At 45.3% G+C, this 21,056-nt stretch overlaps 1 protein-coding gene and 1 long non-coding RNA gene across 2 annotated transcripts; one reads left to right on the forward strand and one right to left on the reverse strand.

Annotated features, from left to right (window-relative positions):
• The first annotated feature begins 1,114 nt into the window (after positions 1 to 1,114).
• Positions 1,115 to 6,381, forward strand: LOC134198844 (uncharacterized). Its single transcript, XR_009973090.1, has 3 exons — positions 1,115 to 1,828; positions 5,144 to 5,738; positions 6,244 to 6,381. It is a non-coding gene; the product is annotated as an uncharacterized LOC134198844 (long non-coding RNA).
• LOC134198843 (uncharacterized) lies at positions 3,067 to 7,072 on the reverse strand. Its single transcript, XM_062668469.1, has 2 exons — positions 6,244 to 7,072; positions 3,067 to 5,738 (listed from the first exon to the last, which is right to left on the reverse strand). Exons 1-2 carry the CDS (start codon positions 7,070 to 7,072, stop codon positions 5,629 to 5,631), a joined length of 939 nt encoding a protein of 312 aa, XP_062524453.1. The 3' UTR covers positions 3,067 to 5,628.
• Positions 7,073 to 21,056: the final 13,984 nt, after the last annotated feature.

Genomic DNA, 21,056 nt, shown 5'->3' on the forward strand with positions numbered 1-21,056 from the left:
TTCCTCCAGTAGTCTAGCTTAATCTGAGTAATATGTATGTTATATTACAGCTGAAATCAATCACTCTGTGGGTCACGCACTGATCGAACAACGAAAGCGTACTTTGCGTCAGGTGAAGGGCCAATACGCATGAGCGATACTTTGGAAGGCCGGTCTACTTTTGAGGTCGTGGACTAATTATTTGATAACGTCCTTTAAACTGGCTGACTCGGTGGTACAGTGGTTAGTGCCCCTGACTGTTGCGCCAAGGGTCGTGAGTTCTATTCCTACATTGGGCAAGCATTCGTATGATGAACATGTTTGTTTGATCTTTGTTTGTTTATCTATAAATGTATACATATATTTAATCGTATATAAGTGCGTTTGTCAGTTGCCGATACCCATCCCATCCTAAAGTGGGCCCGGAAGACTGTGTGTGCTTTTTCCCAGTTATTTATTTTCTTTTTTTTACTTATGACTTATTTATTATTATTTTTTTACTGATGGTAGGACCTCTTGTGAGTCCGCACGAGTAGGTATCACCACGCCGCCTATTTCTACTGTGAAGTGTGTCGTGCGTTTCGGATTGAAGGGTGGGGCAGCCGTTGTAATTATACTGAGACTTTAGAACTTATATCTCAAGGTGGGTGGCGGCATTTACGTTGTAGATGTCTATGGGTTCCAGTAACCACTTAACACCAGGTGGTCTGTGAGCTCGTCCACCCATCTAAGCAATAAAAAAAGTTATTTATTTATATATGATATTTATATACGAAAACTCGTTTGCCTTAGATCGGCGGGTAAATGCACCCAATGGCTACCACTTACTCGTGACTCGTGTGTTCCTTTAAGGCGTTCCCATTTCCTTTTTGCTGCTATTTCATAATACTGTAACTGTACTGTAGCTGTGTATTATCGAGTATTTTTGGTAAATGAGAACAATCTGGTGAGTCGTATTATTTTTATTTGGATTTTGGTGCCGAATGTTCTCTTGTCGAGAAATCTATATGCGATGGTTCTCATAAAAGGTCGGTTGATTAGAGTCACAGGGATGACTGTTGATTGTAGTCACAGGGATGACTATCATTGAACACTTGTAGTCACAGGGATGACTATCATTGAACACTTGTAGTCACAGGGATGACTATCATTGAACACTTGTAGTCACAGGGATGACTATCATTGAACACTTGTAATCACAGGGATGACTATCATTGAACACTTGTAGTCACAGGGATGACTATCATTGAACACTTGTAGTCACAAGGATGACTATCATTGAACACTTGTAGTCACAGGGATGACTATCATTGAACACTTGTAGTCACAGGGATGACTATCATTGAACACTTGTAGTCACAGGGATGACTATCATTGAACACTTGTAGTCACAGGGATGACTATCATTGAACACTTGTAGTCACAGGGATGACTATCATTGAACACTTGTAGTCACAGGGATGACTATCATTGAACACTTGTAGTCACAGGGATGACTATCATTGAACACTTGTAGTCACAGGGATGACTTAGTTACTGTGTACATGAATTGTACGGGGAGAACTTGCAGCAGTAGTAAATCACTTATTTTCGTTTGTGTAATCTTTCAATGTCGTTATAGAATTTGTGATGACACAAGACTTTTATTTAGTAGAGTGGTCAGATATGGCCGAGCGTGAATGATACTGTGCGGTATTGGCTTTTGTTTCAGATTAACACACGAGGACGTGTGTAACACAGGATGGCCGTGTCGCATCCGGGTCAATAGTTCGGAATATCAACGATACACAAACGTCAAAGTGACAGAATGGCCGTGTCGTGGTTGACGACTTTTAGTAATATTAAGACGGTGGTTTTGATTATTATTTTAAATGATGAAATGTTGTTTTGATAAATATCACAAAATGAAGGGTAGACTCCGTAACGCCACAGTTATAAAATGGCGGTACGTGGACAGAGTCGTGGCATTCGTGTCAGACAGTGATTCCGTCCGTCTCAGTCAGTCAGTCAGTCGGTCTGTCGGTATGTGCAACGAAACTGTCGGTTTATCCTGTCATTGTGAAAGTTGTATGTGTTGAGTTTCACTAACTATTATTGAAAAGTTTTATTTACTAAACTGAGTTCAATCGAATACGAGTGATGACGAAAGCTACCGCTCAGCCATCCCTGACGTGTGCCGACATCAGAAGCGGGATCAGGACTCTACTCTCACTGGCGTGACGTGTTTGAACATGTTCGAAGTACAGCGAAAAAACATGATGCAGATCAGAATACCAGTAACGGTATCTGAGATCACGGGTCGGAAATTCATCGGGAACAGACAGATGCCGATCCACGTGTTTGGTGCGCTACGGTTGATATGTACCTCGATGAACGTCTACTGGATGGTGCATAGCTCATTGTCGCGGATTTCACAAGTAAGTGTCACATGGAGGCATTTGCGACTTATTTCTCGCTCGTTATGCAAAATTCTTGCTGCGACGCTTATCAATTTAAGCAATGGTAAGCCACAAAAGCGTGAATGCAGCATACGCAAGTCGTGTAATAACGTCTGCACGTCTGCTACCGCGATGGAAGATCTGAGCCACGAAGAAATCGTCACATATTACGTTCTGGCTCATGTTGCCCAGTTGACTCTCGACTTATCACATGGCATTTACTAGCGGAAATACGACACGTAACAAGCTATTGCAAGAAATTAAGGCAAGTGCAAATCTCAAGTGAAACTTCGATCGCAATAATGGATCTGTCATGACGAGTGGGTAGTTCCGACACGAATCGTTTTTAAGCCAATGACTACTGCTAGAGTTACATGGCACTAGTGCAGTAAATCAGGACATAAGACTGACTTTTCGCTGAAACTTTAGAATCTACTAGATTCAATACCAATAACACTACACGTTCGATGACTTCGGGCTCCAGCAAGCAAGCAAACAAGAAAGCAAGCAAGTTTCCGTGGGGAAGAAAAATTGACACATCTGAAGTCGTCGTGACCTGTAAGATAAGACGTCCGGTGCGTTCGTGTCTGGCGATGCGGCGGGGTTCGGGTCCCGCTGGCGGATGCAAGTTTTTCTGGTGAAGTGCGTGCTTGTGCGTGCTTGACAAGTGTTTGCGGTTGGCTTCCGCAGTGTGGGAGTAACATCGTGTAGGAGAGGTGGAACCCGCAAAATTGTAGTTTGCGTGGTGGCTGGTAAGATTTGCTGTGGTAAAAAGTTTGCGTGGTGGTAAAAAGTCTTGTGAGTCTGCACAGGTAGCCGGAGGTGAGTCTTCCGCGGTCGCGGCCTACCCAGTCCGCGAGAACCAGGCAGATCGCCTCGACGGTACGGAGGCCGGCCGACGGGTCCGCCAAACGACGAGACCACGCCTCTAGCACGGACTGCCGAGATTGGAGCCCCCGCGCTCCAGCTACACTTGCGCTAGGGCGCGCCACCTCGTAGGAGACTGTGAGGTATCCTTGAATGACTCTGAATGCGATCGCGCGCTGCCGGCGTCGCAGCGCGGCGACTTTCTCGTGGGTAAGGACGTGGCACCAGACGGGTGCTCCGTATAGTGCCATCGACCGCACGAGTACCATCACCCTGCCTATTTCTGCCGTGAAGCAGTGTGTATTTCGGTTTGAATGGTGGGGCAGCGGTTGTAGCTATGCTAAGACCTTGGAACTTGTATCTCGGGATGGATGCCGCGTTTGCGTTGTGGATGTCTGTGGGGTCCAATAACTACATGGCACCAGGTGGGCTGTGAGCTCGTGCATAGTCCAAGCATCTAAGCAAAAACATTGCCACGAGTTGCCGCCGAGGCAAATTGATGGCGCGATGTCATCGACGGCCGCGAGCAACGCAGCAGCGGAGCAACGCCGTGACGTGCCGGTAGCTGCGTAACATCTGGTATTTTGGTAAATGAGAAAATCTGGTGAGTCGTTTTTATTTTTATTTGGAATCTGGTACCGAATGTTCTCTTGTCGAGAAATCTTTATACGATGGTTCTCATAAAAGGTTTCTGTTGTTTTGACCCAAAACTGTACAGAACAAATCCTATGCGATGGTTTATTACTTACCTATTGTATGTCATGTACTACCTGATAGTTGTTTTAATCGGTTCAATGAGATTGAGCATTCAGCGAAATAGAACACTTAAATCTAGTGTCCTTAATCAAAGCCCAGACTTGCGTTATTGATGACCAAGCTCGCGATGAGCTCATGGAATTGTTCTTGACAAGAAGTGCTAGAAGCAAATCTTTTTTTAAATTGTTTTATCCAACGTATAAAAAGGGTGAGCCCTCTTGAGCTTTTAATAGTTCGCGTGCCATACCCCCAAAGATTTTTACCGATATGTGATACTGAAAAAGTTTCAGAACCTTCAAACTGACATTGCTGCAAGTACTCTAGAACAATGAATGTTGATTGACTGTCGATTAGTCACAGGGATGACTGTTGTTAGAGTCACAGGGATGACTGTTGATTAGAGTCACAGGGATGACTGTTGATTAGAGTCACAGGGATGACTGTTGATTAGAGTCACAGGGATGACTATCATTGAACACTTGTAGTCACAGGGATGACTATCATTGAACACTTGTAGTCACAGGGATGACTATCATTGAACACTTGTAGTCACAGGGATGACTATCATTGAACACTTGTAGTCACAGGGATGACTATCATTGAACACTTGTAGTCACAGGGATGACTATCATTGAACACTTGTAGTCACAGGGATGACTATCATTGAACACTTGTAGTCACAGGGATGACTATCATTGAACACTTGTAGTCACAGGGATGACTATCATTGAACACTTGTAGTCACAGGGATGACTATCATTGAACACTTGTAGTCACAGGGATGACTATCATTGAACACTTGTAGTCACAGGGATGACTTAGTTACTGTGTACATGAATTGTATGGGGAGAACTTGCAGCAGTAGTAAATCACTTATTTCCGTTTGTGTAATCTTTCAATGTCGTTATAGAATTTGTGTTTAGAATAAAAATTATTTGATGACTTTTAAATTTTCCGATAAGTCGTAAAGTATAGTCAGGAGTGATCGAGCGGAACAAGTGTTCTCGTGGATGTTTTTGATTGTAGGTTAACCATCACACGAGGACGTGTGACGTGTCAGAATGGCCGTGTCGTGGATAACGACTTTTAGTAATATTAAGAAGTTGTTTTGACTATTATTTTAAATGATGAAATGTTGTGTTGATAAATGTCACAAAATGTAGGGTACACTACGTGGCGCCACAGTATAAAATGGCGGTACGTGGACAGAGTCGTGGCATTCCGTGTCAGACAGTCATTCAGTCCGTATCAGACGGTCGGTTCGTCTCAGTCAGTGAGTCAGTCAGTCAGTCAGTCGGTCTGTCGGTATGTGCAACGAAACTGTCGGTTTATCCTGTCATTGTGAAAGTTGTGTGTGTTGAGTTTCAATAACTATTATTCAAAAAGTTTTATTGACGTTCAATCGAATACGAGTGATGACGGAAACTACCGCTTAGCCATCCCTGGTGGCGCTGCCGTCGACATCAGAAGCGGGATCAGGACTCTACTCTCACTGGCGTGACGTGTTTGAACATGTTCGAAGTACAGCGAAAAAACATGATGCAGATCAGAATACCAGTAACGGTATCTGAGATCACGGGTCGGAAATTCATCGGGAACAGACAGATGCCGATCCACGTGTTTGGTGCGCTACGGTTGATATGTACCTCGATGAACGTCTACTGGATGGTGCATAGCTCATTGTCGCGGATTTCACAAGTAAGTGTCACATGGAGGCATTTGCGACTTATTTCTCGCTCGTTATGCAAAATTCTTGCTGCGACGCTTATCAATTTAAGCAATGGTAAGCCATAAAAGCGTGAATGCAGCATACGCAAGTCTTGTAATAACGTCTGCACGTCTGCTACCGCGATGGAAGATCTGAGCCACGAAGAAATCGTCACATATTACGTTCTGGCTCATGTTGCCCAGTTGACTCTCGACTTATCACATGGCATTTACTAGCGGAAATACGACACGTAACAAGCTATTGCAAGAAATTAAGGCAAGTGCAAATCTCAAGTGAAACTTCGATCGCAATAATGGATCTGTCATGACGAGTGGGTAGTTCCGACACGAATCGTTTTTAAGCCAATGACTACTGCTAGAGTTACATGGCACTAGTGCAGTAAATCAGGACATAAGACTGACTTTTCGCTGAAACTTTAGAATCTACTAGATTCAATACCAATAACACTACACGTTCGATGACTTCGGGCTCCAGCAAGCAAGCAAACAAGAAAGCAAGCAAGTTTCCGTGGGGAAGAAAAATTGACACATCTGAAGTCGTCGTGACCTGTAAGATAAGACGTCCGGTGCGTTCGTGTCTGGCGATGCGGCGGGGTTCGGGTCCCGCTGGCGGATGCAAGTTTTTTTGGTGAAGTGCGTGCTTGTGCGTGCTTGACAAGTGTTTGCGGTTGGCTTCCGCAGTGTGGGAGTAACATCGTGTAGGAGAGGTGGAACCCGCAAAATTGTAGTTTGCGTGGTGGCTGGTAAGATTTGCTGTGGTAAAAAGTTTGCGTGGTGGTAAAAAGTCTTGTGAGTCTGCACAGGTAGCCGGAGGTGAGTCTTCCGCGGTCGCGGCCTACCCAGTCCGCGAGAACCAGGCAGATCGCCTCGACGGTACGGAGGCCGGCCGACGGGTCCGCCAAACGACGAGACCACGCCTCTAGCACGGACTGCCGAGATTGGAGCCCCCGCGCTCCGGCTACACTTGCGCTAGGGCGCGCCACCTCGTAGGAGACTGTGAGGTATCCTTGAATGACTCTGACTACGATCGCGCGCTGCCGGCGTCGCAGCGCGGCGACTTTCTCATGGGTAAGGACGTGGCACCAGACGGGTGCTCCGTATAGTGCCATCGACCGCACGGGTACCATCACCATGCCTATTTCTGCCGTGAAGCAGTGTGTATTTCGGTTTGAATGGTGGGGCAGCGGTTGTAGCTGTGCTAAGACCTTGGAACTTGTGTCTCGGGGTGGATGACGCGTTTGCGTTGTGGATGTCTGTGGGGCCCAATAACTACATGGCACCAGGTGGGCTGTGAGCTCGTGCATAGTCCAAGCATCTAAGCAAAAACATTGCCACGAGTTGCCGCCGAGGCAAATTGATGGCGCGATGTCATCGACGGCCGCGAGCAACGCAGCAGCGGAGCAACGCCGTGACGTGCCGGTAGCTGCGTAACATCTGGTATTTTGGTAAATGAGAAAATCTGGTGAGTCGTTTTTATTTTTATTTGGAATCTGGTACCGAATGTTCTCTTGTCGAGAAATCTTTATACGATGGTTCTCATAAAAGGTTTCTGTTGTTTTGACCCAAAACTGTACAGAACAAATCCTATGCGATGGTTTATTACTTACCTATTGTATGTCATGTACTACCTGATAGTTGTTTTAATCGGTTCAATGAGATTGAGCATTCAGCGAAATAGAACACTTAAATCTAGTGTCCTTAATCAAAGCCCAGACTTGCGTTATTGATGACCAAGCTCGCGATGAGCTCATGGAATTGTTCTTGACAAGAAGTGCTAGAAGCAAATCTTTTTTTAAATTGTTTTATCCAACGTATAAAAAGGGTGAGCCCTCTTGAGCTTTTAATAGTTCGCGTGCCATACCCCCAAAGATTTTTACCGATATGTGATACTGAAAAAGTTTCAGAACCTTCAAACTGACATTGCTGCAAGTACTCTAGAACAATGAATGTTGATTGACTGTCGATTAGTCACAGGGATGACTGTTGTTAGAGTCACAGGGATGACTGTTGATTAGAGTCACAGGGATGACTGTTGATTAGAGTCACAGGGATGACTGTTGATTAGAGTCACAGGGATGACTATCATTGAACACTTGTAGTCACAGGGATGAATCATTGAACACTTGTAGTCACAGGGATGACTATCATTGAACACTTGTAGTCACAAGGATGACTATCATTGAACACTTGTAGTCACAGGGATGACTATCATTGAACACTTGTAGTCACAGGGATGACTATCATTGAACACTTGTAGTCACAGGGATGACTATCATTGAACACTTGTAGTCACAGGGATGACTATCATTGAACACTGGTACTCACAGGGATGACTATCATTGAACACTTGTAGTCACAGGGATGACTATCATTGAACACTTGTAGTCACAGGGATGACTATCATTGAACACTTGTAGTCACAGGGATGACTTAGTTACTGTGTACATGAATTGTACGGGGAGAACTTGCAGCAGTAGTAAATCACTTATTTCGTTTGTGTAATCTTTCAATGTCGTTATAGAATTTGTGATGACACAAGACTTTTATTTTAGTAAAGTGGTCAGATATGGCCGAGCGTGAATGATACTGTGCGGTATTGGCTTTTGTTTCAGATTAACACACGAGGACGTGTGTAACACAGGATGGCCGTGTCGCATCCGGGTCAATAGTTCGGAATATCAACGATACACAAACGTCAAAGTGACAGAATGGCCGTGTCGTGGTTGACGACTTTTAGTAATATTAAGACGGTGGTTTTGATTATTATTTTAAATGATGAAATGTTGTTTTGATAAATATCACAAAATGAAGGGTAGACTCCGTAACGCCACAGTTATAAAATGGCGGTACGTGGACAGAGTCGTGGCATTCCGTGTCAGACAGTCATTCAGTCCGTATCAGACGGTCGGTTCGTCTCAGTCAGTGAGTCAGTCAGTCAGTCAGTCGGTCTGTCGGTATGTCGGTATGTGCAACGAAACTGTCGGTTTATCCTGTCATTGTGAAAGTTGTGTGTGTTGAGTTTCAATAACTATTATTCAAAAAGTTTTATTGACGTTCAATCGAATACGAGTGATGACGAAACTACCGCTCAGCCATCCCTGACGCCTGCCGACATCAGAAGTGGGATCAGGACTCTACTCTCACTGGCGTGACGTGTTTGAACATGTTCGAAGTACAGCAAAAAAAACATGATGCAGATCAGAATACTAGTAGTGGTACGCCACAAGAGCGTGAATGCAGCATACGTAAGTCGTGTAATAACGTCTCTGTTACCTCGATGGAAGATCTGAGCCACGAAGAAATCGTCACATCTTACGTTCTGGCTCATGTTGCCCAGTTTGACTGTCGACTTCATCACATGGCATTTACTAGCGGAAATACAACACGTAACAAGCTATTGCAAGAAATTAAGGCAAGTGCAAATCTCAAGTGAAACTTCGATCGCAATAATGGATCTGTCATGACGAGTGGGTAGTTCCGACAAGAATTATTTTAAGCGGCTGACTTCTGCTAGAGTTACATGGCACTAGTGCAGTAAATCAGGACATAAGACTGTGACTTGTCGCTGAAACTTTAGAATCTACTAGATTCAATACCAATAACACTACACGTTCGATGACTTCGGGCTTCAGCAAGCAAGCAAACAAGAAAGCAAGCAAGTTTCCGTGGGGAAGAAAAATTGACACATCTGAAGTCGTCGTGACCTGTAAGATAAGACGTCCGGTGCGTTCGTGTCTGGCGATGCGGCGGTGTTCGGGTCCCGCTGGCGGATGCAAGTTTTTCTGGTGAAGTGCGTGCTTGTGCGTGCTTGACAAGTGTTTGCGGTTGGCTTCCGCAGTGTGGGAGTAACATCGTGTAGGAGAGGTGGAACCCGCAAAATTGTAGTTTGCGTGGTGGCTGGTAAGATTTGCTGTGGTAAAAAGTTTGCGTGGTGGTAAAATGTCTTGTGAGTCTGCACAGGTAGCCGGAGGTGAGACTTCCGCGGTCGCGGCCCACCCAGTCCGCGAGAACCGGGCAGATCGCCTCGACGGTACGGAGGCCGGCCGACGGGTCCGCCAAACGACGAGACCACGCCTCCAGCACGGACTGCCGAGATTGGAGCCCCCGCGCTCTGGCTGCACTTGCGCTAGGGCGCGCTGCCTCGTAGGAGACTGTGAGGTATCCTTGAATAACTCTGACTGCGATCGCGCGCTGCCGGCGTCGCAGCGCGGCGACGTTCTCGTGGGTAAGGACGTGGCACCAGACGGGTGCTCCGTATAGTGCCATCGACCGCACGGGTACCATCACCCTGCCTATTTCTGCCGTGAAGCAGTGGTGTATTTCGGTTTGAAGGGTGGGACAGCGGTTATAACTATACTGAGACCTTAGAACTTCTATCTCAAGGTGTGTGGTGCGTTTACGCTGTGGATGTCTATGGGTTCCAGTAACCACTTAACACAAGGTGGGCTGTGAGCTCGTCCATACATTAAAACGAAGAGCGTAATCAAACGAAATTAGATACGAAGTTTAAAGGGCCGTTTAAAGTAGTTGAAGTATTGGATGGTGACCGTTACACATTGAAAGCTTTAAATTCAAAACGTACTTACAAATACCCACATGATAGGCTAAGAAAAATACCAGCATGACACATACCAGTCGAGGTTGATGTAAATGATGATGATGAAGAGCAAGCTTAAATTGTGGTGAAAACTCGAGTAAGGATAGTCTATCGGCCGTATTGTGTTCGACCGTACCAGTAGCTATTACGTAGTCGTAGCCCGGTAGAAATCGGTGTCTCTTGAGGCAACTCAAGTAGTCCGTGGGTGCGCGGTGCGCGTTTGGCTCTGGCGGAGGTCGGGGTCTGTAAAGACCATCGTGTGTAGTCAGCGGGTGATGCACACGGGCGATCCACGCTGTGGATGCGCATCATGAGGGCAATTGCGATTGCTGGTCGGCTGGAGAGCCGTGGCGTTAGATATTTTTACTCGGAAGTTTTCTTTGATCTGAGTTCCTGTAAGCTATGCCTGATTTGTACAGAGTAAATTTGAAGTTTGATGAACGACTGTGGTACGTGATCTGGCTGCTGAATAGTGAACTTTGTATACCCTATTGTTTGATTTGGTTAAAATGGTATTAAAACAGTTTAAAGCTTTGATGACTTTAAATTTTCCGATAAGTCGTAAAGTGTAGTCAGGAGTGATCGAGCGGAACAAGTGTTCTCGTGGATGTTTTTGATTGTAGGTTAACCATCACACGAGGACATGTACAATCAGGAAGACCATGTCGCAATCAACACGTGATTGCTGCAGCCAATACGAGATATGGGACGCAAGCACAGTCTGTCGGCGCTCGATGGGTCAACTATTCACCGGCCGAGCGGAGCGACGTGCCGGTAGCTGCGTAATATCGGTATTTTTGGTAAATAAGAACAATCTGGTGAGTCGTATTATTTTTATTTGGATTCTGGTGCCGAATGCTCTCTTGTCAAGAAATCTATTAGTAGTAGCTTCATAATTCAGCAATTTTATACGATGGTTCTCACAAATCCTATGCGATGGTTTATTGCTTACCTATTGTATGTCATGTACTACCTGATAGTTGTTTTAATCGGTTCAGTGAGTTTGAGCATTCAGCGAAATAGAACTCTTAAATCTAGTGTCCTTATTCGAAGCCCAGACTTGCGTTATTGATGACCAAGCTCGCGATGAGCTCATGGAATTGTTCTTGACAAGAAGTGCTAGAAGCCGTACATCTTTTGAAGTGAAAACTTCTTTAGAATCGTTGTGATTTCAAACCGGATGCAACGAAAAAAAAAAAACGACAGGTAAGAGACACGAATACAAAAATGTGTTCCACAGAGGGCGCTACCTTACAATTATTTACTAATGACAAAATTTTACATTTACTTAAGACGTTTAGGATAATTGTATTTTAATTTTGGAAGGTTTCACTTCTACCACGTGTGAATTGCACACATTTTGTTTTTTTTTTAATTGTTCTACCTTAAGAATAACAGAGGCGAGCCCCTTCGAATTCTTTATAGTTCGCGTGCCATATCCCAAAAGGTTTTTACTTAAAATGATACTGAAAGTAAGAGATTAACTTTGACGAGACCAGAACATTGGAAATTTAGTAAAATTCGATGTTGAATTTTGTTGAAATGAAGACAGATTGCTTTAACTGGTAATAGAACCTATGATTACATAAGGTTGCCTCTAAGTAGTGCTACTGACGAGACTGATCAGTGAGGTGAGAGCATCTCCATCGATTGGTACAGCGGAGACCTGGGTCTCAATGGAGACTATTGTTGTGTTGGTCTAGTAATGACTTTGACTCTATATTGTGAAATGATGTGTATTGGTTTTATCATTTGTTTTAATGATAATGTGGGTGGCAATGTCACTAGCTGCGCCGGCAGCCAGGCCAGGAGCGTTCTATACGATTTTGTTGAAACTAGTGATGTAGAAGATGTAGGATCAAATGACCACGATACAACTGACTGATTAAAGTAAGGATTTTGTTGTCCTATTTTGTGTGATTAGTAAAGAACAGTATTCGGTGTCATTTATGACTGGTAATTGAACACATCGCTCGATTTAGGTGATGTGTTCGTTTTATTGCCGGATGGAGGCATTAGTGTTTTGTGTTGAAGTTGGGTACCGGATGGAGGTCCCACTTATTTGCCGGATGGAGGCAATAAGTAGTCAAGAGCTACTTGATGGAGGTGGCACTTGAATTGGTTTATCGTCACTCGATATAGGTGGCATGAGTTACTCTCACTAGATGCAAGTAATTGTAACGATAGTTTGTGGTTGATACAGAATACTGATGAAATACTGCTCAGATTGAGTTGTTTTGTAATAACTCGGGTTTCTAATGCTTATTGAGCATTCATGAAATTTTTCAGTTGTATAGTGTATCACTAATAATTGGGTAATTAAGTTATCTACTCACACAGGTTAACATGGTCTGTTAAAGATCTTGTTGAGAGCTAACGTTATGGTTTGTAATGAAAGGAATCCCAATCCTCAATCGTGAATGTATCAGGATTGGCCGAGACGAAACCTGTTTGATATTGCAAAAGGTTGTTTTTCTTGCAGGAGCGTCACACAGGGACGTGTGACATGTCAGAATGGCCGTGTCGTGGATAACGACTTTTAGTTGTCGTGGATAACGACTTTTAGTAATATTAAGACGGTGGTTTTGATTATTATTTTAAATGATGAGATGTTGTTTTGATAAATATCACAAAATGAAGGGTAGACTACGTAACGCCACAGTATAAAATGGCGGTACGTGGACAGAGTCGTGGCATTCCGTGTCAGACAGTAATTCCGTCCGTCTCAGTCAGTGAGTCTCTGTCAGTCAGTCGGTCAGTCAGTCGGTCTGTCGGTATATGCAACGAAACTGTCGGTTTATCCTGTCATTGTGAAAGTTGTGTGTGTTGAGTTTCAATAACTATTATTCAAAAAGTTTTATTGACGTTCAATCGAATACGAGTGATGACGAAACTACCGCTCAGCCATCCCTGACGCCTGCCGACATCAGAAGTGGGATCAGGACTCTACTCTCACTGGCGTGACGTGTTTGAACATGTTCGAAGTACAGCAAAAAAAACATGATGCAGATCAGAATACTAGTAGTGGTACGCCACAAGAGCGTGAATGCAGCATACGTAAGTCGTGTAATAACGTCTCTGTTACCTCGATGGAAGATCTGAGCCACGAAGAAATCGTCACATCTTACGTTCTGGCTCATGTTGCCCAGTTTGACTGTCGACTTCATCACATGGCATTTACTAGCGGAAATACAACACGTAACAAGCTATTGCAAGAAATTAAGGCAAGTGCAAATCTCAAGTGAAACTTCGATCGCAATAATGGATCTGTCATGACGAGTGGGTAGTTCCGACACGAATCGTTTTTAAGCCAATGACTACTGCTAGAGTTACATGGCACTAGTGCAGTAAATCAGGACATAAGACTGACTTTTCGCTGAAACTTTAGAATCTACTAGATTCAATACCAATAACACTACACGTTCGATGACTTCGGGCTCCAGCAAGCAAGCAAACAAGAAAGCAAGCAAGTTTCCGTGGGGAAGAAAAATTGACACATCTGAAGTCGTCGTGACCTGTAAGATAAGACGTCCGGTGCGTTCGTGTCTGGCGATGCGGCGGGGTTCGGGTCCCGCTGGCGGATGCAAGTTTTTTTGGTGAAGTGCGTGCTTGGGCGTGCTTGACAAGTGTTTGCGGTTGGCTTCCGCAGTGTGGGAGTAACATCGTGTAGGAGAGGTGGAACCCGCAAAATTGTAGTTTGCGTGGTGGCTGGTAAGATTTGCTGTGGTAAAAAGTTTGCGTGGTGGTAAAAAGTCTTGTGAGTCTGCACAGGTAGCCGGAGGTGAGTCTTCCGCGGTCGCGGCCTACCCAGTCTGCGAGAACCGGGCAGATCGCCTCAACGGTACGGAGGCCGGCCGACGGGTCCGCCAAACGAGACCACACCTCTAGCACGGACTGCCGAGATTGGAGCCCCCGCGCTCCGGCTACACTTGCGCTAGGGCGCGCCACCTCGTAGGAGACTGTGAGGTATCCTTGAATGACTCTGACTGCGATCGCGCGCTGCCGGCGTCGCAGCGTGGCGACGTGGGTAAGGGTAAGGACGTGGCACCAGACGGGTGCTCCGTATAGTGCCATCGACCGCACGGGTACCGTCACCCTGCCTATTTCTGCCGTGAAGCAGTGGTGTATTTCGGTTTGAATGGTGGGGCAGCGGTTGTAGCTATGCTGAGACCTTGGAACTTGTATCTCGGGATGGATGACGCGTTTGCGTTGTGGATGTCTGTGGGGTCCAATAACTACATGGCACCAGGTGGGCTGTGAGCTCGTGCATAGTCCAAGCATCTAAGCAAAAACATTGCCACGAGTTGCCGCCGAGGCAAATTGATGGCGCGATGTCATCGACGGCCGCGAGCAACGCAGCAGCGGAGCAACGCCGTGACGTGCCGGTAGCTGCGTAACATCTGGTATTTTGGTAAATGAGAAAATCTGGTGAGTCGTTTTTATTTTTATTTGGAATCTGGTACCGAATGTTCTCTTGTCGAGAAATCTATTAGTAGTAGCTTCATAACTCCGGAATTTTATGCGATGGTTCTCATAAAAGGACTGTCGATTAGAGTCACAGGGATGACTGTCGATTAGAGTCACAGGGATGACTGTCGATTAGAGTCACAGGGATGACTGTCGATTAGAGTCACAGGGATGACTGTCGATTAGAGTCACAGGGATGACTGTCGATTAGAGTCACAGGGATGACTGTCGATTAGAGTCACAGGGATGACTGTCGATTAGAGTCACAGGGATGACTGTCGATTAGAGTCACAGGGATGACTGTCGATTAGAGTCACAGGGATGACTGTCGATTAGAGTCACAGGGATGACTGTCGATTAGAGTCACAGGGATGACTGTCGATTAGAGTCACAGGGATGACTGTCGATTAGAGTCACAGGGATGACTGTCGATTAGAGTCACAGGGATGACTGTCGATTAGAGTCACAGGGATGACTGTCGATTAGAGTCACAGGGATGACTGTCGATTAGAGTCACAGGGATGACTGTCGATTAGAGTCACAGGGATGACTGTCGATTAGAGTCACAGGGATGACTGTCGATTAGAGTCACAGGGATGACTGTCGATTAGAGTCACAGGGATGACTGTCGATTAGAGTCACAGGGATGACTGTCGATTAGAGTCACAGGGATGACTGTCGATTAGAGTCACAGGGATGACTGTCGATTAGAGTCACAGGGATGACTGTCGATTAGAGTCACAGGGATGACTGTCGATTAGAGTCACAGGGATGACTGTCGATTAGAGTCACAGGGATGACTGTCGATTAGAGTCACAGGGATGACTGTCGATTAGAGTCACAGGGATGACTGTTGATTAGAGTCACAGGGATGACTGTTGATTAGAGTCCCAGGGATGACTGTTGATTAGAGTCACAGGGATGGCTATCATTGAACACTTGTAGTCACAGGGATGGCTATCATTGAACACTTGTAGTCACAGGGATGACTTAGTTACTATGTACATGAATTGTACGGGGAGAACTTGCAGCAGTAGTAAATCACTTATTTTCGTTTGTGTAATCTTTCAATGTCGTTATAGAATTTGTGTTTAGAATAAAAATTATTTGATGACTTTTAAATTTTCCGATAAGTCGTAAAGTGTAGTCAGGAGTGATCGAGCGGAATAAGTGTTTCCGTGGATGTTTTTGATTGTAGGTTAACAATCACACGAGGACGTGTGACGTGTCAGAATGGCCGTGTCGTGGATAACGACTTTTAGTAATATTAAGAAGTTGTTTTGACTATTATTTTAAATGATGAAATGTTGTTTTGATAAATGTCACAAAATGTAGGGTACACTACGTGGCGCCACAGTATAAAATGGCGGTACGTGGACAGAGTCGTGGCATTCCGTGTCAGACAGTCATTCAGTCCGTATCGGACGGTCGGTCCGTCTCAGTCAGTGAGTCTCTGGCAGTCAGTCAGTCGGTCTGTCGGTATGTGCAACGAAACTGTCGGTTTACCCTGTCATTGTGAAAGTTGTGTGTGTTGAGTTTCAATAATTATTATTGAAAAGTTTTATTGACTTTTTATAAACTGAGTTCAACCAAATACGAGTGATGACGGAACCTACCGCTCAGCCATCCCTGACGCGTGCTGACATCAGAAGCGGGATCAGGACTCTACTCTCACTGGCGTGACGTGTTTGAACATGTTCGAAGTACAGCGAAAAAACATGATGCAGATCAGAATACCAGTAACGGTATCTGAGATCACGGGTCGGAAATTCATCGGGAACAGACAGATGCCGATCCACGTGTTTGGTGCGCTACGGTTGATATGTACCTCGATGAACGTCTACTGGATGGTGCATAGCTCATTGTCGCGGATTTCACAAGTAAGTGTCACATGGAGGCATTTGCGACTTATTTCTCGCTCGTTATGCAAAATTCTTGCTGCGACGCTTATCAATTTAAGCAATGGTAAGCCACAAAAGCGTGAATGCAGCATACGCAAGTCGTGTAATAGCGTCTGCACGTCTGCTACCGCGATGGAAGATCTGAGCCACGAAGAAATCGTCACATATTACGTTCTGGCTCATGTTGCCCAGTTGACTCACTACTTATCACATGGCATTTACTAGCGGAAATACGACACGTAACAAGCTATTGCAAGAAATTAAGGCAAGTGCAAATCTCAAGTGAAACTTCGATCGCAATAATGGATCTGTCATGACGAGTGGGTAGTTCCGACACGAATCGTTTTTAAGCCAATGACTACTGCTAGAGTTACATGGCACTAGTGCAGTAAATCAGGACATAAGACTGACTTTTCGCTGAAACTTTAGAATCTACTAGATTCAATACCAATAACACTACACGTTCGATGACTTCGGGCTCCAGCAAGCAAGCAAACAAGAAAGCAAGCAAGTTTCCGTGGGGAAGAAAAATTGACACATCTGAAGTCGTCGTGACCTGTAAGATAAGACGTCCGGTGCGTTCGTGTCTGGCGATGCGGCGGGGTTCGGGTCCCGCTGGCGGATGCAAGTTTTTTTGGTGAAGTGCGTGCTTGGGCGTGCTTGACAAGTGTTTGCGGTTGGCTTCCGCAGTGTGGGAGTAACATCGTGTAGGAGAGGTGGAACCCGCAAAATTGTAGTTTGCGTGGTGGCTGGTAAGATTTGCTGTGGTAAAAAGTTTGCGTGGTGGTAAAAAGTCTTGTGAGTCTGCACAGGTAGCCGGAGGTGAGTCTTCCGCGGTCGCGGCCTACCCAGTCTGCGAGAACCGGGCAGATCGCCTCAACGGTACGGAGGCCGGCCGACGGGTCCGCCAAACGAGACCACACCTCTAGCACGGACTGCCGAGATTGGAGCCCCCGCGCTCCGGCTACACTTGCGCTAGGGCGCGCCGCCTCGTAGGAGACTGTGAGGTATCCTTGAATGACTCTGACTGCGATCGCGCGCTGCCGGCGTCACAGCCCGGCGACGTTCTCGTGGGTAAGGACGTGGCACCAGACGGGTGCTCCGTATAGTGCCATCGACCGCACGGGTACCATCACCCTGCCTATTTCTGCCGTGAAGCAGTGGTGTATTTCGGTTTGAAGGGTGGGGCAGCGGTTGTAACTATACTGAGACCTTAGAACTTCTATCTCAAGGTGTGTGGTGCGTTTACGCTGTGGATGTCTATGGGTTCCAGTAACCACTTAACACAAGGTGGGCTGTGAGCTCGTCCACACATTAAAACGAAGAGAGTAATCAAACGAAATTAGATACGAAGTTTAAAGGGCCGTTTAAAGTAGTTGACGTATTGGATGGTGACCGTTACACATTGAAAGCTTTAAATTCAAAACGTACTTACAAATACCTACATGATAGGCTAAGAAAAATGCCAGCATGACACATACCAGTCGAGGTTGATATAAATGATGATGATGATGAAGAGCAAGCTTAAATTGTGGTGAAAACTCGAGTAAGGATAGTCTATCGGCCGTATTGTGTTCGACCGTACCAGTGGCTATTACGTAGTCGTAGCCCGGTAGAAATCGGTGTCTTGAGGCAACTCAAGTAGTCCGTGGGTGCGCGGTGCGCGTTTGGCTCTGGCGGAGGTCGGGGTCTGTAAAGACCATCGTGTGTAGTCAGCGGGTGATGCACACGGGCGATCCACGCTGTGGATGCGCATCATGAGGGCAATTGCGTGCTGGTCGGCTGGAGAGCCGTGGCGTTAGATATTTTTACTCGGAAGTTTTCTTTGATCCGAGTTCCTGTAAGCTATGCCTGATTTGTACAGAGTAAATTTGAGGTTTGATGAACGACTGTGGTACGTGCTCTGGCTGCTGAATAGTGAACTTTGTATACCCTATTGTTTTATTTGGTTAAAATGGTATTAAAACAGTTTAAAGCTTTGATGACTTTAAATTTTCCGATAAGTCTTAAAGTGTAGTCAGGAGTGATCGAGCGGAACAAGTGTTCTCGTGGATGTTTTTGATTGTAGGTTAACCATCACACGAGGACGTGTACAGTCAGGAAGACCGTGTCGCAATCAACACGTGATTGCTGCAGCCAATACGAGATATGGGACGCAAGCGCCGTCTGTCGGCGCTCGATGGGTCAACTATTCACCGGCCGAGTGGAGCGACATGCCGGTAGCTGTGTAATATCGAGTATTTTTGGTAAATGAGAACAATCTGGTGAGTCGTATTTTTTTATTTGGATTTTGGTGCCGAATGTTCTCTTGTCGAGAAATCTATATGCGATGGTTCTCATAAAAGGTCTGTTGATTAGAGTCACAGGGATGACTGTTGATTAGAGTCACAGGGATGACTGTTGATTAGAGTCACAGGGATGACTGTTGATTAGAGTCACAGGGATGACTGTTGATTAGAGTCACAGGGATGACTGTTGATTAGAGTCACAGGGATGACTGTTGATTAGAGTCACAGGGATGACTGTTGATTAGAGTCACAGGGATGACTGTTGATTAGAGTCACAGGGATGACTGTTGATTAGTCACAGGGATGACTGTTGATATGTGAGTCACAGGGATGACTATCATTGAACACTTGTAGTCACAGGGATGACTATCATTGAACACTTTTAGTCACAGGGATGACTATCATTGAACACTTGTAGTCACAGGGATGACTATCATTGAACACTTGTAGTCACAGGGATGACTATCATTGAACACTTGTAGTCACAGGGATGACTATCATTGAACACTTGTAGTCACAGGGATGACTTAGTTACTGTGTACATGAATTGTACGGGGAGAACTTGCAGCAGTAGTAAATCACTTATTTTCGTTTGTGTAATCTTTCAATGTCGTTATAGAATTTGTGATGACACAAGACTTTTATTTTAGTAGAGTGGTCAGATATGGCCGAGCGTGAATGATACTGTGCGGTATTGGCTTTTGTTTCAGATTAACACACGAGGACGTGTGTAACACAGGATGGCCGTGTCGCATCCGGGTCAATAGTTCGGAATATCAACGATACACAAACGTCAAAGTGACAGAATGGCCGTGTCGTGGTTGACGACTTTTAGTAATATTAAGACGGTGGTTTTGATTATTATTTTAAATGATGAAATGTTGTTTTGATAAATATCACAAAATGAAGGGTAGACTCCGTAACGCCACAGTTATAAAATGGCGGTACGTGGACAGAATCGTGGCATTCGTGTCAGACAGTGATTCCGTCCGTCTCAGCAGTGAGTCTCTGACGGTCAGTCAGTCAGTCAGTCGGTCTGTCGGTATGTGCAACGAAACTGTCGGTTTATCCTGTCATTGTGAAAGTTGTGTGTGTTGAGTTTCAATAATTATGATTGAAAAGTTTTATTGACTAAACTGAGTTCAATCGAATACGAGTGATGACGAAACTACCGCTCAGCCATCCCTGGCGCCGCCTCCGACATCAGAAGTGAGATCAGGACTCTACTCTCACTGGCGTGACGTGTTTGAACATGTTCGAAGTACAGCAAAAAAACATGATGCAGATCAGAATACTAGTAGTGGTACGCCACAAGAGCGTGAATGCAGCATACGTAAGACGTGTAATAACGTCTCTGTTACCTCGATGGAAGATCTGAGCCACGAAGAAATCGTCACATCTTACGTTCTGGCTCATGTTGCCCAGTTTGACCGTCGACTTCATCACATGGCATTTACTAGCGGAAATACAACACGTAACAAGCTATTGCAAGAAATTAAGGCAAGTGCAAATTTCAAGTGAAACTTCGATCGCAATAATGGATCTGTCATGACGAGTGGGTAGTTCCGACAAGAATTATTTTAAGCGGCTGACTTCTGCTAGAGTTACATTGCACTAGTGTGGTAAACCAGGACATGAGACTGTGAATTGTCGCTGAAATTTTAGAATCTACTAGATTCAATACCAATAACACTACACGTTCGATGACTTCGGGCTCCAGCAAGCAAGCAAACAAGAAAGCAAGCAAGTTTCCGTGGGGAAGAAAAATTGACACATCTGAAGTCGTCGTGACCTGTAAGATAAGACGTCCGGTGCGTTCGTGTCTGGCGATGCGGCGGCGTTCGGGTTCCGCTGGCGGATGCAGGTTTTTCCGGTGAAGTGCGTGCTTGTGCGTGCTTGACAAGTGTTCGCGGTTGGCTTCCTCAGTGTGGGAGTAACATCGTGTAGGAGAGGTGGAACCCGTAAAATTGTAGTTTGCGTGGTGGCTGGTAAGATTTGTTGCGGTAAGAAGTTTGCATGGTGGTAAAATGTCTTG

This window comes from Bombyx mori, chromosome 5 (genome assembly GCF_030269925.1).
Source record: "Bombyx mori chromosome 5, ASM3026992v2".
NCBI classification, from domain to species: domain Eukaryota; kingdom Metazoa; phylum Arthropoda; class Insecta; order Lepidoptera; family Bombycidae; genus Bombyx; species Bombyx mori.